This window comes from Neltuma alba, unplaced genomic scaffold (genome assembly GCF_004799145.2).
Source record: "Neltuma alba isolate B1F8T4 unplaced genomic scaffold, ASM479914v2 tig00000506_pilon, whole genome shotgun sequence".
In the NCBI taxonomy this organism is placed as follows: Eukaryota; Viridiplantae; Streptophyta; class Magnoliopsida; order Fabales; family Fabaceae; genus Neltuma; species Neltuma alba.
In genome coordinates this window covers 17,238-43,371 of record NW_021632076.1, presented here as the reverse complement: position 1 = coordinate 43,371, position 26,134 = coordinate 17,238, and the positions used below count along the sequence as shown (strand labels likewise).

At 33.0% G+C, this 26,134-nt stretch overlaps 2 protein-coding genes and 1 pseudogene across 5 annotated transcripts; all 3 read right to left on the bottom strand.

Moving 5' to 3' along the window:
• Positions 1–975: 975 nt before the first annotated feature.
• Positions 976–22,000, bottom strand: LOC114739929 (zinc finger protein WIP2-like). 2 transcript variants are annotated; one of them, XR_003739651.1, is made up of 3 exons: positions 21,388–22,000; positions 18,934–19,593; positions 976–989 (listed from the first exon to the last, which is right to left on the bottom strand). XR_003739651.1 is itself a non-coding variant. In XM_028928038.1 (2 exons), exons 1-2 carry the CDS (start codon positions 21,970–21,972, stop codon positions 19,144–19,146), a joined length of 1,035 nt encoding a protein of 344 aa, XP_028783871.1. In that variant the 5' UTR covers positions 21,973–22,000; the 3' UTR covers positions 18,844–19,143. The 2 variants fall into 2 exon arrangements, 1 of the variants encoding a protein (XP_028783871.1); XM_028928038.1 differs by lacking the exon at positions 976–989 and having other exon boundaries at positions 18,844–19,593.
• On the bottom strand, positions 6,043–10,428 carry LOC114739914 (putative RING-type E3 ubiquitin transferase C3H69). Of its 3 annotated transcripts, XR_003739649.1 has the most exons (8): positions 10,140–10,425; positions 9,161–9,248; positions 8,245–9,062; positions 7,872–7,941; positions 7,274–7,362; positions 7,094–7,154; positions 6,647–6,726; positions 6,043–6,417 (listed from the first exon to the last, which is right to left on the bottom strand). XR_003739649.1 is itself a non-coding variant. In XM_028928026.1 (7 exons), the coding sequence occupies exons 1-6, from the start codon at positions 10,148–10,150 to the stop codon at positions 7,118–7,120; spliced, it is 1,113 nt and encodes a 370-aa protein (XP_028783859.1). In that variant the 5' UTR covers positions 10,151–10,426; the 3' UTR covers positions 6,043–6,417; positions 7,094–7,117. The 3 variants fall into 3 exon arrangements, 1 of the variants encoding a protein (XP_028783859.1); XR_003739648.1 differs by having other exon boundaries at positions 7,094–7,362; positions 10,140–10,428; XM_028928026.1 differs by lacking the exon at positions 6,647–6,726 and having other exon boundaries at positions 10,140–10,426.
• Positions 13,084–16,632, bottom strand: LOC114739907 (E3 ubiquitin-protein ligase makorin-like; annotated as a pseudogene).
• Positions 22,001–26,134: the final 4,134 nt, after the last annotated feature.

Genomic DNA, 26,134 nt, shown 5'->3' with positions numbered 1-26,134 from the left:
CACTGATTGATTGACGTTACACCTTTAAATTTTTTTAATAACTATTTTTCTGTACTTCGGAGAAAAAGAATAAGGAATCAAATAAGGTCGCGTCCCACCACAGGCATGCCCAGCACACAAACGCCCACACACTTCCTCATCTGTTCACATTTCCCACCAATACCACGGCTACGCACATACACTAATCTTTCTCTCTCTATTATTTCTGTTGTAACCACGTGGCCAGCCCCTCTTGCCAGCTGTCCCAGCTTTCACTGGGTCCCACGCGCCTCCCCATCACCACCTCCTTCCTATAAATACCAACCATTCCAAGCAAACCCTTCCCACTTCTCGAATTTTCTGTTCTCTCTAGCCTTGCAGTTTTCACAAAGTTTCTCTTTCTGGCCGCTTTGCTTTCTCTCTCTTGCTTAACACAATGGCTCCAGTGACTACATTCAAGGCCTTGGCCGTCGTCTTCGCCGTCGTTCTCTTCTCCGCCGCGGCCCTGGCTCAGGAGTCCAGCCCCTCGTCTTCTCCAGCTCCCGCAGCCGGTGCCGCGGGATCTGTCTCCGCCTCTTTGGCCATGATCGGCGCTTCCATCGTCATGTCAATTGCGGCCATCTTGAAGCACTAGGTGTAGATCTGAGGGAGGAGATGTGGTCCATTCATTTTCTCGAGATTTATATTGTTTTCATGGAGCGAGCGAGTGGATCTACATATACTTTAGAGAGAGAGTTAGAGAGTGATTTTTACTGTTTTTTATTTATATTGATCGATGCTGTTAGCAGTATTATTATATTTGATACTCTATTATTTATTGTAGGTGTTAGGGGGAAATAATCTGCAGAGTTTGTTCTCTGTGGCTAGCTTGTTCTTATATTATATGATGTGTATGTAATATTATTTGATGATTATGATTGATGGTTTTGTTACATTCTGAAGTCTTGATGCGCTCCTTTACCGGTCAATGCTATGTTCTTTCTTTAAGATAGTAATAATTAGAGTCTGAGCTTCGGGAATTTGACCATGGATCTTCAGTGTGATCGAAAGAAGTAGGGAGGGGTGAGGTCGGATGAGTCGCGTGGCAAAAGGGACTGACGCAAAAGTCCGAAGGATGCACTTCAAATTTTGATACCTCAAGCAGGGTGTTCATCCATTCCCGCTTGAGCATGACAGTGAAAAATCAACGAATTTGTTAATTCATTAAAAATAAGAGTATCAGATATAAACGATTTTATGAGTTATTAAGAAAAATATTTATTTTTCCAACGAAAGAATGTCTATCAGAATTGAACGGATTTGCCTTGATTTATTCAACAACATCGGATATCAGGAAGGACAAGAGAAATTTCATACAAGTTTTTGAAGCAAATTTACAGCTTAACTAAGGACATTAAGGATGGCAATTTGAAAGTTGTACATTATGAATTGTAATGGGAGAAAACTGATTTTTAGTCCAACTGATTTTTATAATTGAAGTTAGAGTAAAAGTTAGTTAAGGTATGTTTGGATAGGTACTTTTAAAAAATCAATTGAAAAAGTTAAAAGTTGTTTAGATGATTAATAAAAAAGTTAGTTTAGTTGTAAAATGAAAAATAATTGAAAAGTTTATGTTTTTAATATGATAATAGTTTAAAAAAATACATAAAATTATTATAAAATATAAAGTTTATTTGTAAAATTATAAAATAAAAATATTTGTTACGGAAAAAAAATTTAAAAATACATTTTAGATAATTAATTATAATTATTACCGTTTGAAACTACAGTTAGAAAAGTCAAATTTTTCTCCGTTGAGTCCAACTGAGATTGAAGGCTAGAAATTGATTGGAAAAGTTAGCCCAACCAAATAATATTTTTTGTCCTACTCAGTTTACAATCTCAATTTTATCATTTTAAAGACATTTTTATCGTTAGAATTTAGAAACGGCAATCTAAACATGCTCTGATACGCTGTGCCTTTTGGCTTCTCATAAATAGAAAGCAAAAAAAGAGAGTAGCCGAAAAGAGAAGCAAAAACAAGGGTAGAAATTGGAGGGAGGAGGCAATAATGAATGCTTCTTTTACGGCAAGAGACAAATAGGGACCCTACCTTGATGTTGGACCATAACTTTTGGTGGAAATAATGCCCTTTCGCATTTGTGTTGCTCTCTTTTGGCTGCCTAATTTTGATTGCAATCAATTGTCACTCAGTCTTCTACTTCTTGTCTTTTTACAAATTTTTTCTGCCAAAAAAAGAACCCATAAATCTCAAGTAAAAAAATAAATAAATAGAGAGTTCAAATAATTCAATCCTTTTTCTTTTTACAAATTTTATAATCATGATTTATAAATAACATAACTCCACTTATAAATTCGAAAGTTTAAGTTACAACTTACAAGCATAACTTGATTAGATTTTATTTGTAAACATACAAGTTTAATTTTTATATATATATATATTCAAAATTTATTTGTAGATATGAATTTTTAAGATCTTTTTGTAAATAGGTTTTCAAATATATAAATGTAAATAGTACTATTTTTTTAAATCTAGCTACAAATGTAAGGATTTTATTAGTGAATCATTTGTGAGCATCTCCATTCGTATTTATTGAGTCTAAAGACATATCTTGAACTCATTGAGCCCAAATGATTTAATTCATCTGAATTTTTTTTGTTATAAAAAGTATTTTATAAATTTTCTTACATTTTCATTCTATATCAAATTATTTATCTTTAGTCTGAAAAACATAATTATTCCTAATTTATGGAATATATATTTTTTTGAAAAAAAATATTACAATACCTTACATAGCAGCATCTAATTTTTAATTTTTGACGTTGAGTATATAATTTTTAATTAAACTATATATTTTTTAATTTTTCAGAAAACTTTAATGAAAACATTTAAATTATCATATACTGCATAATGCGTAAGGTACTTGGTGGGACAGTTGAAAAGGAGCTATCACGCAACTGGCAACAACTAAGCGTATAATATGTAAATAAATAAATAGAAATAGACACATTAGTTTAATAAATTTAACCATAGATTTACTAAAAGGCTAAGATGCATCCACCAAAGTATTTTATTAAGTACATTTATTATCCTAAAATATTTAAATACATTGAGCATCTTAAAATACTACCTCCAGTCCTTAATATAAAACCCTGTTTGACTTTTATTTTGGTCCCAAATATAAGATCCCAATCCACTTTGTCTATCATATTTATACATTTTTTTTCAAGTAGTCCTTCTAACAATGATAGTTCTAGTCAATACACTTGATTAGCAAGGATATTTTAAGAAAGATAACACCTATTTAAGACAAATAACTAACTCAACTTATTTCCTTAATCTCCTCAAATTAGTCAACTAGCTCTTATAATTAGGATCGGAGGTAGTATTTTTTTTAAATGCATCCAATGTATAAAGTATTTTTTATACATTTAACATCTTAACATATTTTTTTTAAATACGTTTAATATCCTAAAATATTTTTTGATACACCGAACACGAAGACAAAAAGAAAAATTTTACGATATTGAATGTACCTGGAAAATACTTTAAGATGATAAGTGATAGATATTTTATCATGGTTTACTTCTTATTCATGACTTAATGTGAATGTTCTTTTACCCAAAGAAGATAAACTTTTGAAGGAAGGGACATTTTATTGTAGGGATAAGTTAAATACCCCAAAAGAATTACAAAAGAGCACTTAACATTGAAATTTTTTTGTTACTTTTAAATGTTTTGTAAGTTTCATTTTGTAGTATTTTTGCCTTGCACGATTATTCGTTGTTAAGTTTGACTGTTAGAAATACTAGTCAAATCGTATAATTTAACAGTTAAATTTAATGATAGATAATGATCAGGATATTTTTGCTACGAAAATAAATTTTCAAGATATATAAGAGTCAAAAAGAACTTTCAAGTGCTTAGTGCTTGTTTGTGGATATTTTCTGGGTATTTAAACACCTTATTTCTTTCATTATATCCTAAAATTTTGAAATATTAAGAAATAAATATATTTTTGTTTGCAAATTTAAAAAGAAAAAATGACAAAAAAAGAAGTTGAAAATTACAAAATGTCAAATAAGAAATATCAACAAAAATTTATTGTCATTGACAAATTCAGTATTGTCAACACCAAATAAAATGTTTTTTGGAAAATGACCAAAAAAAATAGAAATTACAAAATACAAAATAAGAATGTCAACAAAAATTTATTATCATCTGTAAATTCAATGTTATCAATACTAAATAAAGTGTTAATACCAAACTTGATTTAAAATTAAATAATTTTTATTTTTATTTTGTTATTTTTAATTTAAAAATAGGGGGTTTTTTTTTTTGGTGCTTTGAACAGGAATACTGCTGCTGCAAATAGTAGTAAAATCGAATATGAAGAAAAAGGGGTAGAGAGTTGAAAGGGGCGTGAACGTGAATGTTGGCGGAACCTGTCACATGATGTTTGTCAGCTTTATTTGCAATACTTACATATCTCATTGGATTGCCTCTCTCTCCACGTGATTTCTGCTCCCTCCGCCCATTTTTGTCCCCCTCTTTCTCTTTTCTTTTTTTCACCTTTTCTTTGATATGAACATTATCGTTTTTTATTTGCTGCATGCTGATAACGTTTCAAAGTGACATTGAATTTAAAGCTTTTTTTTTAAAAAAATAAATTTGAACGGCATTAATGAGTTTTTGCTTCTCCTAACAAATACGCTTTTTAGAATTAGAATTTTTGATCTCTTTTTTATAACAAAATTTTTTTTGGGCCAAAATTTATAACAAATTGACTGCTGCTGTATAATAAATTCACAGTTGCATTTATAACCATGTTTTTGAAATTGACAACTACTGGATAAGATATTAACAATCATCCTTAAGAAATTGTCAGCCTTTTTTAATGGGTTGGAGACTGCATTTGTATACATATACACATTCATATAGAATAATTTGTATCATAATTTTAGATGTATCAGCAACTCAATGATTATGGGTTTACTTGGAGCTGCTTATATCAAGTCTTGTAGAGACATTTTTATAAAACGAGATAAAATTTTCCTCATGTAATTTATATTATCTCAGTTCTTAATATAAGAGTTAATTAACTTTCAATTTAATTTTAAATATAAGACTTAAATTCATTTTGTTGCTCATACTTATTTATTTTTTTTAAGATAGTCCTTATAATAGTTCATATGTTAAATGTTTCATTACATGGTAGTTTAAGCTAATATATAATTAATAAGAATACCTATTTATTATAAATGATTAACTTAACTAACTTTTTTAATCTACTCAAATTAATCAATTAGTTTTTGGGAGTGATATTACTCCTCCAGTCCTTAATATAGGACCCAATTGTTGAGTTGGTTTTGGTCCTAAATATGAGACCCATTTATCATATTTATCAATTTTCTCTACATTATCCCTATGAATACTCCCTCAATCATAATTAAATAGAAGAAGAAGATGAGGTATTAATAAAGATGATTATAGCATTTTAAGAAAAACGTATCATATTTCTTATAATTAACTAACTTACCTAACTTTCTTAATCTAATCAAATTAGTTAAATAGGTCTTATATTAAAAATCGAAAGAGTATTTCTTAAACTCACGACTAGGGCTTTGGGATGACAGGATGAGCAGCTAACAGTGGGGGCACATCGAAGCGGATGACCATGAACCAGAGATTTTTTTTTTTTAAAAAAAAAACTTTTTAAAGTACAGATATTTTGATAAGTGTACATAAAACTTATTTACATTTAAAGTAAGACTTTGGAGTATTTTAGATGCTGTGCTTGAAGTAATTTTTCCGCTAAAGTTGGTGACAGAACAAGCGATGTGTAGACCCATCAATCCTAACTTGGACGGGTCGAAACACTTTTTCAAGTATTGAAAATTTCTTAACTTGCATGATTGACAATTTTCTAGCCATATATCAACGATAGGCACAGTTTGAAATCACCTATAAATACATTTCATACAAATCGAGATAAAATTCTTCATTCATACTTCATATTTCGTAAATTACGGCTAAAAAATTACTCATAAAACATTCCAAACAGGTATAAATGAGCACCTGAATTTCTTCCAACATAAAAAGAAGGTACGTAAATGATGCTCATAACTGCAGAACTTCATTCATCACCCAAATCAGTTATTTCACAATTCACATAATCAATATATGGGCCATCAAAGTGCTTATTTTCTCAATTCACACTCGCTGAGGGCTTAAACAAGGAATGTGGACACATGAAGTTCATGACACCATCATCAAAAATACACACTTGCAGTTCTGTATGATGCCGCTTTCTTTAGAGAGCTTATTGAGATTACAGTCGTCATATACGTCCTTCCGTTCATAATCATACACTGGTGCACTTTATTACGCTGCCCACACAATGCGCTGGTTTCGCCATTTCCCTCATACTGATACTTCTGCAAAGTCACAATACAAGTCAGAAACCTCTCACAGAATTTGGTAAATGATCAGTGTGCCTTGCATCCAAGTGAAGCTTTTTTTGTTTAAGCAATGTTAGGGATAGCAAGAACATAGAATCCAAGAAGATAAAATCAAAACAAAGAATTAAAACACAATTTCAGCATGACTTATAATTCAGAAAAATTTGGTCCTTAAGAATATACGGTTAACTGCAGAATCACCAACCATGAAAACAAGAAGAGCTTGACTTGAATAAAAAGGAACTTTGACATTGAAGCTTATCCGTTTTTCTTTATACAAGTATCCTGCAAAGACAAGACAGGTGAAGCGATTAGGACAAACTGCGGCCAAACTTCTAGACCTTTATAAAACCTGCAGGAACTAAATGATGTTTGTATTTGTTAGTGAAGACAAACTTCAAACCATGCGTAAGAGTAAACCAAGTAGTCATCTGAGCTAAATAAATTGTCGGTTTAGATGTCGCCGCTGTGAGTAAGTCTTAAAGTCAAAGGGGAAAAAAATAAATTTAGAGAAGGAAAAACATAAAAATCCTCAACAATAACCAAGAAAAAAAAAGAATTTTTTTTTTTTTTTTAAAACTAGCATCATAAGCATAATCCACTTAGAGAAGGCATTTTCATACGAAGAGAGACTACAAGCTTAGAAACTTACATGAGAACGTATGAGCATCACCCTTCATCTTAAATGCATGTTAGAAAGGAAATCTGATAGCCTGTTCGCCCCATGTTTCAGTTAGTAAAATTTTTTGCATTAAACAAGTTATAGGAAGAGAGGACAGGTCAAACGGAGCAGAGCAGAAGATAAAATAAGTAATAAAATGGAAAAGCAAACCTGACGTCTTTAGCAATCACAGTGTTGCCATCTGCAGCCCCAAGATGCCTCAGAACTACTTGCTCAAGTCTGCCATCTCGGTAAGCATGCTGTTAAAAGAGAACAGAGGTGAAGGCTACCATCAATTTCTAAACATCACTTTAAACTTGAGCATCAGAATTAGTATGGGCCAAAGTCAGGACATCATCTAAGCATTTCTATGGACTGGTGCATGGGAGAAGTAGAAATCATATAGGTCCTAAACATTAGACCTAATTTGTAGTATAATTTACGTTACGAACTAGCTTTTATATTTATGACTAGAGGTACTACCACAAAATAAAACCTCATGTCTATATCTAATTAGGAGGTAAAATATCAATCACTTAATTATTCTATTCTTGTATCATAAATCAAACAAATTTGTTTTGCTTAGAAAAATGGATTGAATTTGGCCTTTGTTCACGAGGATAAATTAATAATGTCAAGTCTCAGGACCAAGAAAAACCAATATTCCATATATACAGGTTTAATGACTTTTTTCTTTTATTTTTAGGGGAAAAGGCCAATAAACAAAAAGAGCGTACAAAAAATACTACTAATAACATTCATAAATTACCTTGTAAAAACAGCTAGTACCAAAAGGGCAGTTTCCATTCCCAAAGTCAAAATGCTTGCAATCAATTGATCTACAAAGAGCAATCATTAGCTACAACACATGCCCGCGCGCACAGAGATATTAATGTTCCAACCAAGAATCATCATGTAAAATCAGACTTTGCTTACACATGCATACCAATGAAGAATGAGAGGTGAAGTAGAATTACCAATAACCCCCCATAGATGAAATATGCAATTGTGATTCGAAGTAAAAACACCCCAATCTAATTAGTGATCTAAGTCATAGATTGATTACAAAAAACCTGTGGTTTTAGAGTGTGTGTGTGTGTGAGAGAGAGAGAGAGAGCATTCTTCAGTAGTTAAGAAATTACTTGAGCTTTTCCTTGTAGCTGTCGATGATTTCCTGTTTTTCTTCCGTTGTAGAGTACCAAATGACACTTGGAATCACAAAGTAAGAGAGCTTACGACAAATTGGACAGGCCCTCAATGTGGTATTCACGTCCATTCCCAGAGTTGGGTTACTATTACGCCAATTCCTAATACAAGATATGCAGAAGGGATGATCACACTCAGAGAGCAGCCCAAACTTGCGTTCAGCTGCAGTGGGCTTGGAAAGAACACGCTCAAGGCAAACACTGCATTCAATTTCTTGACTTCGTTTCAAAGCCTCAAGATGCTTTTGCTTTTTTTGGCAAGCATTCGTATGTTCCTCTCTTTCTTCAGGTCGAAAAGGATGTAAGCAGTGCTTTCCACAGGTAGGACACAAATCTCCGTGAATAAAAGGGCATTTCTCCTTCCTAGGACAATTACCAGCAGCAGCAAAAGAACAGATAGGACGCTCAGAAGGATCATTAATTCTGGATTCACTGACATCACTATCCTCTAAAAAATCCTGATGCCCAGGTTCTGGATTCCAAGCTTGAAAATAATCAGGAATATGAGGCTCAGATTCTCCATTCCATGCAGGAATAATAGGAAAGGAAGGTCCACTACGAGTAGTCAATTCAGGAATTGTAGCAGCCCCATTTGATGCAACTCTAGTACTACCAACTATAGAAGAATCTGAATTTAGGGGGTGTACACTGGCAGAAGAAGATGGATGATAGGACTGTTCACGGGAAGCTTTGACATGGTCATATCTGCAGCGACTGCCATAGGCACAGGCTCCTTTCTGATAAAACGTACATATCTGTCAAAACAAGACGAGATGCAAGCAGCAATTAAGAGCAATGTATATCACCGAATATTTAAAGGAAATCACTGAAGCAAAGAACTTGTATCAAATACGTTGTTTGGAGGATCTTTCCAGTCATGAGAAAATTCACAATGCTCCCCCTTCAAACATGCTCCATGGGCAAAGAATTTGCAAAGAACCCTAGAGGATTCAGAAAAGGACAGTATAGAAGTTAGAATAATATGCAAGCTGAAATAGAACGACATACCATCTCAAAACAGGGAACAAGAGCATTGATTGTCCCATAAACTTCAGAAAACAGGGTCAGAATTAGAAATAGTTAGACTCATATCCACAAAGAAAGACACCGTGCGCTAGTTAAAAGATTAATTCATGGCGAAAAAAAGACGTCCAAGGCCAACTATAAAACTCATAAACAAGAGCAACGAAATCAAATTCCACCCCTGTATAGAGTTCTGAACATTTCCTAGCAACCGAGGAACATTTTTGATATTCATTGGCTATTATGATAAGAATTAAGTAAGTCGGATTGTACACAACAATAAATCTACAATTTACCTACAGCTATTTGCATCGAACAATAGCTTCCCAAAATCAAAAACAATAAAAGGAAAAAAACTTATGCCTTCGGAATAATTTATGGGCCATAAATCGATTGAAAATTTTCCCGGTGTAACATAATAGCACAAACTTCGGGCGAATTGTTATCCATTTTGCATCGTTTCTTGGCTTCCCTGCATTTGACAATCCAACAAGCCAAACAACCTAACTTTCATGGTCAATACTCATTTCATACACGCTCTTTTGTTCATAAAAAGATTCAAAATCTCACTCCTTTTTCATTTCTATCTGAAATATGGAAAGATTACCCAACCAATAAGAAAAACTAAAGTGTTTCCTTCAAACACCAGAAACCAGAAATAAAGAGAACCAATGACACAAACGAAAACAGATAAAGAACCAACAACAACCATAGCCAAATCACAATATCCAGAATCAGGCCACAAAAATGGAAACCCCTGCGTACAAGAAAACAATCAATCACACATTTAATAGCTATAAGGTCCTCACCTCTTAGACATGGTGGGATTTGAAAATCCGTTAAATTAATCGAGAGAGGCGGGAGGATCAAAACCCTAAACCTCGAATAAATTATTGTTGTTTTGAAATAAAAAACAAGAAAGAAGAATCAAAATCCAGAAATCTCTGTGAAGTATGATTGGAGTCCCGCCTGAAGGAGGGCGGTGTAGGGGGCGAAGGATAAGGAAATAGAAAAATTATAATTATGAGAAAAGATAGATTTGCGCTCAGAGATTTGGACGGTGAGCATAAAACAGCCTCAGTGACTGCAAGTCGCAGAAAAATGGTTGAAGCACAACAAACCAATCTAGCGCCGTTTCAGCTCGGTGGGTTAACTCGCCCGAGTCCGACCGTCCCCTTCCTCCCTCGGGCAGTGTCCCTGTCTGGCACATAATTTTTTGGGGAAATTTCATTGTAGGACCGCAAAAGATAATTAATTTCAAAAAGCCCCCAAAACTTTCTGAAATTTCACTGCAGGACCAAGGGGGCAAACTGATATTAATTTCACAAAGAAAATGACCCTATTGCCCCTCATGTGAACAAGTATGGGAGAACCCATTTGCAAGTGAGGTTAGATAATTTACAACATGTATAGATATATTTACAATTAAAATTAGTCCATTTACATATTACCTTCTTCACCTGAAGAATGTGTCTGGGTGAACAAGTGTGGGACAGCCCATTTGCAAGTGGACTAGACAATTTGCAACATACATATATTTATTTACAACTGGAATTAGTCCATTTACATGTCACTTCCTTCACCTGAAAAAGGTCTCCGTGAGTGAACAAGTGTGGGAGCGTCCATTTGCAAGTGGAATTAGTCAATTTGCAACATACATACATTTATTTACAATTAGAATTAGTCCATTTACATATCACCTCATTCACCTGAAAAAGGTGCCTGTAAGTGAATAAATGTGAGAGAGCTCATTTGCAAATGAAACTAGTCAATTTGCAACATACATACCTTTATTTACAACTGAAATTAGTCCATTTACATGTCACCCTGCAATAAGTATTATGAGAGGCAATAGCGTCATTTTCTTTGTGGAATTAATATCAGTTTGCCCCCTTGGTCCTGCAGTGAAGTTTCAGAAAGTTTTGGGGGCTCTTTAAAATTAATTGTCTTCTGCGGTCCTACAGTGAAATTTTCCCTAATTTTTTTAATATAGCATATAAATTAATATCTATATGTAAATATTATTTTTCAGAAATTATACCAAATCAAGTGCATTATTTATTGATGATATATTGATTGATTGGATATGTAGAACACTTGATTATTGGTTAAGAATATTTCCTCAATAAAAATAAAAACATCAACTATTATTTTTAATATCAATTTTTAGTGAAATTTCTTTTGGATTAATATCATTTTTAGTCCATAAAATTTATTCTCATTTTGATTTTAGTCTCCAAAACTTTAAATCAACAGCTTTGATTAATGAAATTAGATTCATTTTGGTTTGGCATAAAAAATTTTGCTTTTGAACCAAGGACCAAAACCAAAATAACGTTAAATTTTAAGGACAAAAATTACCTGCTTTAATTGTGAGGGGTCACAACCAAAATAAAATTAAATTTTATGATCAAAACTATTAATTTCAAATTTTACAGAATAAAATCAAAATGAAATGCCAAAACTAATACCTAGCGTTGACTACCTGCCATTGAAAACGAGATTAATGTAATCAATTAATCATTTGAGTCTCGTGACAGAATTTTGATTCAGTGTTTGCTGAAAGCAACTTGATTATTGATAAAATGGCCAAGGCTTCACTTAAGAAGATGTGTCATGTAGATTGAATTAGAAAAATGTTTGAGGATTCAAGATGCTGGATGAAGTCTCTTTTTCTTTCAAGTTAAAGTGCATTCAGCATCTCAAAATATTTTTTCGAGTGTATCTAATACCTTAAAGTATTTTGTAATGCATTCAACATTCAAAAAATTTTTTGGATGCTTGGATGCACCACAAAATACTCTAAGATGCTAAACGCACCTGAAAAAATATTTCAAAATACTAAATACACATTAACCCCTCTTTTCTTTCATGTTTTTGTTTTGCTTATCCGCTTTTTTCTTAAACTTTGGTGTTGTTATGCCTAAGCAATTAATATCTTGTTGCCTTTTGAAGAATTATTCTAATTAGGTTCAATAATGCTTGAATCTCATACAATCATCAAATAGTCATTCAGGCCAAAAAAAAAAAAAATCAAATAGTCATAAAAAAATGTTGTTTCTTTGTTGGCCCAAAAATTCGGGGGGAAAAAAAGTGACGTGCGGTCATTATGCAATATAAAAATAAGCTAACACTCAAGTCAACCATGCAAACTGCCTAAAGAGCGAGACTTATAGCGGAGCAGGGAACATAGTTAATACTTCTCCGGTCCTTAATATAAGACCCATTTAATTAATTTAATTAGATTAAGAAAGTTAGGTAAGTTAGTTAATTATAAGAAAAGTGACACATTTTTCCTAAAATACCATAATCATCTTTTTTAATACCCCTCTCCCTCTTCTATTTGATTATGATTGAGAGAGTATATATAGGAGTAATTTAGAGAAAATTGATAAATATGAAAAATGGGTCTTATATTTAAAACCAAAACCAACTCAAGAATTAGATCCTATATTAAGGACCAGAGGAGTATTTTAGGTTTTCAAAAAGTTAAAATCAGTTCTAAATGAACATGCTAATATTACAGATTAAAGACAAAAATAATGTTTATTAAAAAAAACAAATAATGTTAAAAATATTCTACGCATGATTTTACTTATTGAGGAGTAAAACAAACACTTAATTTCTATAAAGCTGTATTTCTATTCTTTTCACTCCAACTTCCTTCATGCTAAATAACTCTCAAAATAGATAGCACAAACTGTACTGTTCACGTGATGCATCGGTTCTATTTGTGAAGAGGACCACAGTCAATAACTGAAGAAAAGCTTTCCATTTCAGCTTCAATCTTAATATAACCTCACATCAAATATTAAGCAAATTTAACATTCCTTCATGCCAAACCAACTCCAGGGCTGTAAGGATCAAAAGAACCTTGCCATGGGAAATCTCAACCTGTAAAAGTAGGCTGACAAGTAACATCTTCGAAAAGATTGCAACCAGCAAAATATACAAACCGGCAAAGGATCCACAAAATAGAAGTGCAAGAGCCAAAAGCCTTCAGTTACAACTGACATTTTCCAATATGAAATGTAGATGCCGTGCATTAGATGTAAGGAATCACCTCCAAAACCTAATTAATCATAAACATTAAATAAAGTAAAACTAGTCATCCTCGTCCCCTTCACTATCTTCTTCCAAGTTAGATTGCATTATCATTGATAAGAAGGCTGCTTGCGAAGGATTTAATTCATCATCATCCCCAAAAGGGTCATCCAGCGATGCTGATAGATCCGCCATATCCAAAAAACCCATTTCATCATCAGAATCTTCATCATCAAAAAGTCTCGGTCCTGAACCAGAGGAAGCCAGCATATCTGATACAGCCATCATCTCATAAGGATCCATATCTTTAAAAAACTCTGATTCCCGCATGATGGAATAGAATTCACCACTTTGTAAATCAAATTCACTGAGCATATCTATCATTTCATACATATCCATATTATTTTGTGCTCTGGAGCGGCGACGACGTGGTGGCTTGCCATGTTTCCATGTCACTGAGCCTGGCTTCACAGTATGCTACAAGACCAACCATCAAAATAACTACAGGTACCACGATAATTCTTCTAATGAATAAGAAATTGGAAACGATCCTAGGCAAAACCGTAGTCCCTGATTCAGATGGGTACCGTTAACCCATATTACATAAACTCATGATCCAAGTATCACAAACGGTTCATGCTAAAATGTTTACAAACAATACAGAAAAATCCCACACAAAGGCTTTTTTTTATTTTATATAGAGTAACAATCAGATTGGAAACATTATTGTTCAGTTAATTAAGTGGACAATTCCCTATCTTTTCCTTCCCCGGGGGGGGGGGGGGGTTGGGTTGGTTTTCAAAAATTGTCCAAAGAAGAGTGCTTCATGCACTTGTCAGCAATCATGACAATCAACCATACACGGAGATGAGAGATGATAACTCTGTTACCTTATAGAAACACCTAGCTCCAAATGGACAGTTCCCATTTCCAAAGTCAAAATGCTTGCAATCAATCAACCTGACCAAGACAAGAGCACATTTAATAAAACATTCGAGCTGTTGCATCACCCAAAAAAGGAAGGGGGAAAAAAAAAGCTCTTTAGCTTTTAATGATTTATTGTTGAATTTACCTAACGTTCCACGTAATCAGATTGTTCCCTAGGTAACCTAATATATTGTGCCCAGAACTACATTGTAAATATAAACCAGTGCATGATAAGAAGAAAGCATGCATTTGAAAGAGAGGGTGCAAAAGGCATAAAGCAGCCAAGATAGGAAGGGAAATTTTTGGACAAGAAATCACAATTGGTTACCACAATTAAAGAGAAAATGAAATTAAGCGGTTAATAAGTTTAATGATAATGTTGAAGAAGATAACTGGGTAAGAAATTACTTGCAATTTGCCTTGTAGTTATCAATAATTTCCTGCTTTTCTTCCTTTGTGGAGTACCATATAGGACTTGGAATCACAAAATATGATAGCTTGCGACACACAGGGCAAGTCCTCACTGTATTATTGTTATTAGCAATTTGAAAGACATCCGCTTCAGAGTTCGAGGCACTGTTCCGCCAATTCCTGATACAGGATAAGCAGAAAGCATGGTCGCATTCAGGAAGCATCCCAAACTTACATTCAGAAGCTTTAGGCTTTGAAAGAACACGGTCCAAGCAAATATTGCACTCTATTTCTTGACTATCTTTTAATGCCTGATTGTATTTTTCCTTTTGTCACAAGAATTCAAATGATTCTCTCTCTCCCTTTGGTCAGCAGGATGCAAGCAATACTTTCTACAATACAGACACTGGTCTCCATGAATGAGCAAGCATTTTTTTCCCAAGGGACAGTTGGCGGCAGCATAGGTACAAAAGATATGCTTTGAAGGCATAGCATTACTAGATTCACCAACATCACCACTCCTCGGAGAATTCGCATGCTTAAGATGACCAAAGCTAGCAGAATTTGTATTCTTGGGGATCCACCGTGATTTTCCTCCGCTAGTATGATCTATGACAGACTTTGAAGACAGAGATTGCCGACCATTTTCTGAAGATGATGCAGAACTTGCCTGAGAAGCTTTGACATGTTTATATCTACATCGACTACCATAAGAGCAGTGTCCCTTCTGATAGAATGTGCAAATCTGCTCTCAGCAAATAAGACAAGTGAGAAACATATACAAATAAATTTTTGCATGGGATACATATACTATGGGCTATGGGATACTGATATTTCAAAATGAAACCATGTCATATCTGATGCATGTTTGACACATATCAAATATGATAAGTAACAAATTACAATCGTACGGAGATACTATTTTTATTTTATGATGTCTCATATCCAAGTCAGAATCCACTCTTTAAAGGAAACCAGTAAGGCAGTAAATTACATCAACTGGAGTATCCTGTACGTCATGAGAGTAATCACATTGCTCGCCTCTGAAACATTTTCCACGGGCATAGAACTTACAGACCCTATGAGGAATTAAGAAAAGAATTAGAATATATAAATTACCGGCACGAATAATCAAAGAGGAGTCTGCAATTCCAATGGAAAGATATAAAAAAACACAATGACATGATATCATACAAATTAAATCTCACAGTTTTGAACTTGCTGAAAATTCTGACATAGTATAAATTGTAAAGTTTCAACCAACGATAGTAACGTAAAGTTACAGCAAACGCGTGCCAAATAATGAGGTCATATATTAACCCACAATAATCCCTCAACAGGCATCCATTCTTTTAATATCAAACAAAGTGGAAGAAAAGCAATCAAATAACTACACGAAACGCTTCTTCCAACATCGTTCATGATGTCAATCGATAAGGATCCATCCTCCATCAAGAATTCGGAGAACACTGCCCAATCGATATCCCCAAGCCAGGTTCATTCCACATATATCAGCAGCCTAAATCATCCTAGAAACCAAACGGCCAGCATGCAAAATAAACGGCAAATACTTAAATGAACGAATGAACATCACAAAATCACAAGAAAAGACACCAACAGCGACGAAAGTAGGCAACATTCGAAACCCCATTTCCCAAGAGAACAACGAAGGATTAATCAATTAAACCTAACAATTATATACAAAATTTCACCAAATAAGACCAGAACAAAGATAAATTGAAACTCTTGCCTCTGAGACATAATGATCAACTGAAAAAGAGCGAGCGGGCAAGCGCAAGGAGGATCAGGAGTTTAAAATTGAAGAATAATAGGCCTTAGAGAGATGGAGATGGATATGAAGCGCCGATAATTTCGCAGATTAAAGGCCTGACGCCTTGACCTAAGCAAGAAGTAAAGCTTGACCCATTTGAAAGATGATGAGCGAGGGTTTTTGGCGGTTAGGATCCTATACAAATACGAGCACCAGAAGGCTTTTATTTCAAGCTTGAACACTCCCGTCCGTATGAAGTTACCAAAACGCCCCCACCGTGCGGTTTCCGCGTGAAGACTACGCGCTCTGTGGCGGAAAAAAGAAGTTAAGGACTGGATTTTCTTTCGTAACAAACAAATTCAATACAAATTTCCGAGCATTAATTAATTCTTTTCAGATTTTAAAAAACTGGGCTGTTTGGTATTTGTCACGTCGTTACGGAGTGAATGCGATTTGATGTTGATTTGAAAATTTATTTACCATGATATCTTATTGATTTATGGTTATCTTCATTGATACTACCTCATGGTTTAATTATAAGACCCAGTTAACTAATTTAAGGAGATTAAAGAAACAAGTTAAGTTAGTTATTTGTAATAAATAGGTGTTGCCTTTTCTAAAATATCCTTACTAATCAACTATATTAGCTAGAATTATAATTATTAGAAGGACTATCTTAAAAAAAATGCATAAATATGAGAGACAAAGTGGATTGGAGTCTTATATTTAAGATTAGAATAAAAGTCAAACGAAATCTTATATCAAAGATCAAAACTTTACTAAATATATATGTTGGCAAAAAAAAAAGTTTACTAAATATACACACACAAGTATGGTTTTTCTAAAAACTTATCACGAAAGAAAAAGAATACTTAAAGGCTTGGAATTGGAGCTCCTCGGCCCATTAGGTGTATCAGGCCTTTGCTTAGTCTACTTACAATCTAAATATTCTCTTTCTTGTTTGGTAAAAACCAAGCCAACCAAGAAGATGAGTTTAATAGAAGAATTTAGTCCCTCGTAGTATAACAAATTAATGTTTAAATTTTTATTAGAAGAAGTACTCATATTTAGTTTTTGACAGTGTTTCGAATAAGATTGTATCTAATAAAAAAATATTTATGTGTAGGAAAAAAAGCAAGCCAAAATATTTTCTTTATGAAAAATATTATGAGTGTGATTTTCCCCAATGCACTTTTCAATTAGATGTTTTTTCCCCAACCAATTAGAGAGCGTTTGAATTTTGAACACTATTGTATATTTCGTTCACTACTCTACCTGCACTATGAACTTGGCCTTTCTCCTGATCTGTTATGTTATGTCTCCTCCTAATAATAATAGGGGGTATTATTACTTTATGTTGAAATAATATGATCTTCTAATCCTAAATATAAAAGTTTATTAATTCTAAATATGTAGAAGACTTTATTTTACTCTATTTCTTAATATATTTTTTTCAAGCTGTTCTTACTGATTTCATACATTAAAAGAGAGGTTCTATATGCTTCTAAGGTAAATAATCAAAATATATTTTTATATAAATAATAAACTTGAATTAATTTTTTAATACTGTAAATTAGTTATTTGAAACAGTATGTGCATAGCAAGATTATGGGGGTGTTTAGTTGAAAATCAAACCATGATTTTATAAGTAATTTTATGATGTGAAAATTATTACGTAAGAAGAGTTTTGTCTTAATTTGCATGAAAATAATTTTTAAAAGTACTTTTTGAATAAATCAAACATCCCGTCGAGAATTGCAACGTTATATGCATAGAGGTAAATGAAGGAACACATACATTAGGGCAGATTAAAGTTTGTTACGTAATTGATGGGGTTTTGTGACTCCATACTCTAATTGTAATTGTAATACATGTTCAGAAAAAATTATAATTGTTATAACCTTAAGCTTTTTTGTTTGTTTTTTGCAATAATAATACCCTTAAGTTTGAGAATATAACCCATTAACGTCCTACAATATAATACCACAAAAATGACGTAATTAGCTACATATTAATAAGTTAGTGTATATATAGTTTATAGCAATAAAAACCTGATTATGTATATTTTGAGAGAGCACATAACATTACCAAGGTCTTCAGCCCTTGGAAATCATGTCATTTTTTGTAACCAAGCTCATAAAGATTTTTGAAAAGGAAAAAAATGTTTGAGGGATTAAACATTGATCTACCATAAAGATTTTCTCAAGAACGTGTAGATGAGCATACATTAATCAACGCATATATATACATGAGGAAAAATCACGGTACATTCAATCACATGCATGAAGAAAAAGTACAAAAAACCTTTTTTAAAAACCATATTTAAGCAGAAGAAATTAAACTAGACACTAGCAATATCACAACATATATAAAAAGACAATAATTAATATCTAAGAGTATATATATAATACATGATTCTATTGTTTTTGGTTCCTATTTCCAGAAGTGACACTGAGTCCCGACCAATTGGAGTCTGAGTCCGAGTTAAATCACTGATTCCTAACAGTTTTTTATTCACAAACCTCAAACTCACAAGATCTTAATCAAACTTGGAGAGAAGAAGTCAGGTGTAGTAGAACCTCCTGGAATAGGAAACATGTACATATGCAGATAATTAACTAGAGGATAATTAATGAGTTGAGCCTTAGTTTTAATTATCTTCACATTGAGTTTTCAGCATCATGTTCAATCTCAGAATTTGCTTCATCTTCTTCCAGCAAGCTGCAATTATCAAGGCCAGGAAAAGCTCCGCCATGGCCATGGCCAAAAGCCCTAATGTGGTCTTTAAGAGACCTCTTGTGTTTGAAGTCAGAACCACAAAGGCAATACCAAATTTTGCCACAGTTCTTCTCGTGGGTCCTCCAATCACCTTTCACAGCGAAAGCTTTGCTGCATTTTCTGCACATGTAGGGTTTCGTGCCGTGCTTCCTCTTGTAATGAGTTTGCAGGGTTCTGAAATCCTTCAGAGGCCTTGCCCTTGGATGCTCTATGTTGTGCTTGCAGTTTGGCGCACAACAGAAACATGGTAGCCTTAGCATTGCCGTAGGTTGTGTTCCTCTTAGAGAATCTGGACCCTTTCTGTACTGAGACCCATGCCCCCACATATGCATCTGCAAAACCTTATAGTGTTAGTGTCATAGTGGCATTTCTCATGTTTTAGACATAGTCTAAGCTAAATGGCATCCAATAACAGGTTTTATACATGGATATGTAGAAGATTGAGAGGGTGTTTGGCAACCCTCAAAAGTGCTTCTGAGAAATACTTTTTCGTAAAACGAGACAAACTCCTCTACATGTTTACTTCTTAAACCATAAAAACACTTTTGAAATTATGGATTGATTTCCATTGAAATACCGCCTGAGTCATATTTTTCTAACTGGTGTTAGAGATAAGAGATAAAGAGAATAAAATATATCTAGAGTCTACTAATTCTCTCTTTTTACTCACTTCTAATTAATTTCCCATCTCTAAATCCATATATATTATGCGCTTACCAGCTTAATTTAAAAGATAAAATATGTTAGATGCTTGCATTAACATGACACAATTCTTCAATTAGAAATAAATATTTGGCACGGGGTGCCTTGCTCTAATAGTAAAGCTAGTCCCCTTGCATGGGGGAAGGTAGAGTGTTCTATCCCCACAGGGCAAATTTCGCCTCCTTTACAATTCAAATAATAATAAAAAAAGAACATTTCCAAGTTTATGATCTGACATGTTTCTGATATACTACCTCCTGTCTTAATTATAAAACCTCATCTATAATCTATAATCTTAAAACGAAGTCTGATGATTATTACCAAAAGCAGTATAGAATGTGTTGGCTTTTGTAAGCTTTATAAGTAAGGTGTTTATATAAAGCTAGCCAATTTCTAAGTCCTTGTGGCTTCATAAGTTGAAACTTGTAATGCTTATTGGAACCCGCATATCATAGTTCTTATTTGCTTCCAATAATTAAGAGATAACCACAAATTTAAGCTTCTTTTCAAGGGATTAAGAATGATTCAGAAACTGATCCAACCAGTAATAATGTTATGTAGAGCTAGAAAGAAATGAGATAATATAGGGGTTTTGTTTTTTTCGTAAATGAGTCAATAATACTCCATATTTACACACACGTTCACATGATACGCTTTTACCGATAACTTGAAGTCTCCGTACGGTGTTTGGAAACAAGTTTCATTTAGTTCAGAAACCAAACAGGTTTTCTGTATTCTAGATCTGGGCTCTGATGAGAACAGGCTTCAAGAATAATGACTTCATATAGATGCAGGAGTAGTACTACTGCCTTTGGCAGAGAAAAGTGAGCTGATGAAAGACAAAGGCTTGATGAAGTAATTAAGTAACATCTCAAACAGACCCTATATATATATATATATCATCATTAACTGGTAATTACTAATTTGTTTTCCTTTCCCATATTGCACAGTTCTCAAGGTCACCTTCAAACAGAAGAAATTAACATCTCAAAGTTCAAACAATTACTCTAACCCTTTCCATGAAACGTAATCAAAGTGCTGAGCCTGGGTATGTGAGACCGAACAAATAGTCACGTTTAGATATGAAAAAAGAAAAGAAAGAAAACCAAACAAACACATGCAAAAAAAGGGTACAAATCAAAACATAATAATGGCCTGGAACTGTATTGTAACCGTAGTGTACAGTAGTGTTTAAAATAAGTAAAAAATAGGTATTTTCATACCAGTTAGAACATATAACTCTGTGGTTGTGATCGGGAAGTCGTAAAGGAGACGTATGTGTAAATGAGTGGGAAAAAATACGGCCGAAAGTACAATTATATAATTCGCATCACGGTATCCACAACAGTAGAAACAAATAATCAAAATTTAAAGCTAGCAAGCACTTTCAGTTCTCACATATCTAAACTGGAGAAGGAGAGTACCTGAAGATTATTGTATCTGTTGAAGGTTTTGGAACAGACAGGGCAAGAGAACTGTGTAGGGCCAATGAGAATCTGAGAAGGAGTAGGGATCCAGTATTGGCCTTTGGCCAAGGGATCAAAAGAGTAGTGCCCAGAAATGACACCACCTCCACGACCCCCACCACCACCACCAACTTCTTCTTTCTCCATGGTCATCGTTTCAATGGAGGAACAGGAGTTTGAAATCTGAGTATTACTACTGCTACTGCTAGTGGTAGTATTAGTAGCAGTAATGGAGGGGAGTCCTATGCGTAGAGCAACAGTCACAGTTTCATCGCTGGAAGTCTCAGCCTCTCTATCTAGAATTAATGGTTCCTTACTATTGCTTGAAGGTTGTTCAGCTGGTGCTTGCTTGTACTGGTTTGTGAGAAGACTGAGATTGTTCAGCAGAGGAAGGGCTTCTCTTACAGCAGGAGGAGGAACAGAAGGAGGAGGGGGTTGGAATTGAATGGAGAAACTACTGTAAGAATTGGAAGGGTAGAAGTGAGGATGGAGGGGGATGAAGTTGAAGGACTTGGAGAAGAAATTGGAGGGAGGATCTGTCATGATGATGAAGAAGAAGAAGAAGAACGGTGAAATCAACCAGTTGTGGTGATGAATGGTTTTAGGTGTTATATATATATAATATAATGACTATATATAAATATCGCGTGTAAGAAGTGTGTGTGACAGCGACATAGAGAGAGGGGGGAGGGAGGGATGATGATGAAGATGAAAGAAGAAGGGAAGGAAAGAGAGGGAAATAAGAAATTACCCGATGATGGGAAAAGCGAAAACCAAGAAGGGAAAAGAAAACAAAGGGACAAAGTAAAAGCGGAGGGCAGAGTCAGAGGTTAGACTAGCAGCTTGTCTCCCCAAAAAGCTTGAGAATTGTGGCTGTTGGGTTGCACCACCCGCACTCCTTAATTACATGGCTTGACCAGCATCAAAAACACATGCTTCTTCCTCTAACATGCTATTCTTAATATAATACTCCCTCTGTTTCTTATTATAAGAGACATTTGATACTTATGGCATGTTCTTATATATAAGAGACACTTACAAGTTGTCTCTACTTTTTTGTTTTAATTTACTATTTTGTCCATATTTATTATCTCCAACTCACACTCTCTCTCCCTCTCACTTCTCTTTCTTTTAATAATTTAATTGTTCTCTCTCATGCTCTCTCTCCTTATTAATGAGGGCATTTTTGGAAAAAAAATTATACTTTTTACACATTAATTGTTCTTAACTAATTTTAACTGTTTTTTTAATCAACGTACTTCGGTTATTTGTCTCTTATAATAAGGAACGGAGGGAGTAGCTATCTAAGTACTTCTCTTGTCATATTTACAAGGCAGAAAAAGAAGATCTTTTTTTGTCCTATTTATAGAGTGTTAAGAGAAATTTTTTACATGAATGTACAATTGTATCTCTTATTTATTATTGTGTTAACTTTGTTTACATGTGGTATAATGTATATTAAATAGGAAAAAGTTAGAAAGTTGTTAAATTTTAAATGAAAGTTAATGAAATTTAAGGTTTTTTTGGTTTATGTAAAACATGCTGAAAGTGACTTATAAATAGGACCAGAGGAGTACCAAATTTTAGGAGGTATTTGGATATCCTCAGAAGTATTTTTTAAAAGCATTTTTTTTACAAATTGAGACAAACTCCTTTACATATTTACTTTGTATACTGTAAAATCACTTCTAAAACGTCTTGTTTGGTATCTATTCAAATACTCTCAATCTATTTTATCTTTCTTTCGTATTTATTATTTTTCTAAACTAATTTACTTAACTTATAAAATTATATAAATAATCTAATATTATATAAGGTTAATATATAAATTTGCCCTAAAAATTTTTACTTATATGTAGTGGGTTGCAAATTTATTCTGAAAGTTTCAAATCATAATAATTTTATTCCTTACTGTTAAAAATGTTAATGGTTAATATCTCTGTTTTACACTCAAGCTAGATTAATTAAAATCAAATGTGACTTCCGAAGAGCAGGTGGTTTGATTAAAAGAAATGAAGTAGAAAGCTCTAATCAAACTTTTTATCCAAGCTTTTTGGTCTTCATGACTTGTTACTATGTATGCTTCAAGAAATTAATACCATTTCAACAGAACCCAGACTCATGGGACCATTCGTCTCTATTTTATTTTCTAGATGACTCAGCATGAAATTATATATCCTATCCCAAATGAACAGTTATATGATAAAGTTCAAAGTTTGAACATCATGTTAAGGATAGTTGTTGAAAGTGAGACATTACAGTTACAAGGAGTAAAAGGCAACGGCGTATAAAAAAGAAAGACACATCTATATCACATATTTTAGGGAGTGTTTTGCAACCTTCAAACCATGGTTTCATAAGCACTTTTCCACAAAACGAGACAAATTTCTCCACGTATTTACTTCGTAAACCGTAAAAACACTTCTGAAATGATAATTTTTGCTCTTTCCCTTCTAAGCTGGCAAGACTAAGCTAAGTATATATACAATAAATTGTATTTCCTTCCATCCTCATTATAAGAGCACAATAACAACTTCGTATAAAATAATAAAATTAATTATTTGTCATAAAATATTAAAATTATCTTCAATAAAAAATATTAGTTAGGGTAGTTTAGTGAGTTAATTAAGATTTTGTAATCGGTTATTATATTATGAAATACTCCTCCAATCCTTAATTAAAGACTTATTTAACTAATTTGATTATATTAAAGAAATTAGGTAAGTTAATTAATTATAAGAAACATGACATGTTTTTTCTAAAACATCATAATTATCTTTCTTAATATCCTCCATCCCTTTCATGTTTAATTATGATTGAAGAAGTATCAATAAAAATAATTTTAAAAAATTAATAAATATAAAAAATAGGTTTAATGTTTAGAACTAAAATCAACTTAACAATATTAAAATATTAAAACATAGGAGGAGTACTATGCTGAAAAGTTGCTTATTATAATAAGAACGAAAATGGTGGGAAGAAGTGTGTGTATACATATATGTATGTATATGTGCGTGCGTGTGTGTGTATAGATTATGTGGATATTAATACATAGGCCAGCATTTGCCTGGGTAAGCGGGTTTAGTGTTCCTTACAATTGCACACATATTCTTAATACTTTAGTTAATTCCACCATTCTTCTATTTCAGTCAACGACACACTCATATATTAAAGAGTTTACAGGTTTTAGAGCCGTTTAATTAGTTTTGATGATTTCTAAATCACTAGTGGCTTAGTACGTAGTAGTAGCTTCTACTACCTGCTTCTTCTTCTCTTTTTAGTGTCGCTTACGACTACAATTAGTCATAAGTTCATCTTCCTAAGCACGAAATTAATTAATCTAGTTTGAGGTTTATTAAAAGAAAATCTATATGCATTGGACTTTTAACTCCGCAATTCCTTGCACGTGTGTTTGCATAGACCTAATTATAGCTTTCAGATCGTACGGCGTTTGATCAGCTAACGTATTTATGATTCATAAATGGTATATTTTTTGAAACAAAAAATTATCAATATACAACACTTTTGACGTCAATCAAAAGGACGAGGAAAAGGGGAAATTAATATGAATTCCAAAAGAAAAAGAAAATCTTTAAAAAAATCTCAATGATGAGTGAGGCGCATCGGTCATGTATCCTTTCTTATATTATACTCTCTCCGTTCCTTATTATAAGAGACAAATAACCGAATTACGTTAATAAAAAAAATAGTTAAAATTAGTTAAGAACAATCAATGTGTAAAAAATATAATTTTTTTCCAAAAGTACCCTCATTAATAAGAAGAGAGAGCATGAGAGAGAACAATGGTAAATTATTAAAAGAAAGAGAAGTGGGAAGAAGAGAGTGTGTGAGTTGGAGACAATAAATATGGGTAAAATAGGAAATCAACACAAAAAAGTAGAGACAACTTTTAAGTGTCTCTTATATATAAAAACATGCCATATGCATCAAATGTCTCTTATAATAAGGAACGGAAGGAATAATGTGTTAATTTTTGTTTTAGTAATTGTATTCTTTCTTTGGGTTGATGTGGTGACTTCTTTATTGAAATAAAAAAAAATGTCAGCTACAGATTAGAATTGAAGTTATGTTTTTGACAACTTATCTTTGTTTCAGTAGAATATTTCAATGGCATGTTTTGGTCCATTTTCTCATCAGCTAGAAAAAGTGAGCCAACAGTTCAGGTGCAAAATACTATTATTACTGTCTGGACAATTAGACATCCGACCTATAATCACAATGATCTGATTACAAGAACGAGTTCTACTAAGTATGAATAGATGAATCTCAGGATCACAAAAAAAGGTTATTTTAGAACAAATATCAAAATCTAAATTATATAAAAGAAGTTTTGTTTGCTTTTTTACATTATATAAATAACAATCTTATTTATTATTTTAACATTATGTATACTGAATATTGATTAGAGGACTTCAATAAAGGCCAACTCAGAGCACACTTCATCCTCACCTTTTTGACGAGCATCATAATTGACCGTCAACATTAATTTTGAATTATTTGAGTTATTTTAATTTTTCAAAATTTAAAACTATTTTTACTTAACAGATACAAAATTTAAAATGAAGATAATCTTTATATACTACTTTTTTAAAAAATAAATTTATTATTAAAATATAAATTAAAAATATTAAATCTAAACTATTGATACCAAATTTGAATGATTCAGATTACTTTGTAGGAACAG

Excerpts from the sequence above, each read along its gene's own strand:
- LOC114739914 (XM_028928026.1), bottom strand. Across the intron at positions 9,063-9,160 it reads GGAAAGATCCTCCAAACAAC|ATATGTACGTTTTATCAGAA; the intron begins GTATTTGATACA and ends TTGTTTTGACAG. Across the intron at positions 7,942-8,244 it reads AGCTACAAGGAAAAGCTCAA|ATCAATTGATTGCAAGCATT; the intron begins GTAATTTCTTAA and ends TGCTCTTTGTAG.
- LOC114739929 (XM_028928038.1), bottom strand. The coding sequence starts at position 21,972 with ATGACAGATCCTCCCTCCAATTTCTTCTCCAAGTCCTTCAACTTCATC. Across the intron at positions 19,594-21,387 it reads ACAGATACAATAATCTTCAG|ATGCATATGTGGGGGCATGG; the intron begins GTACTCTCCTTC and ends AAGGTTTTGCAG.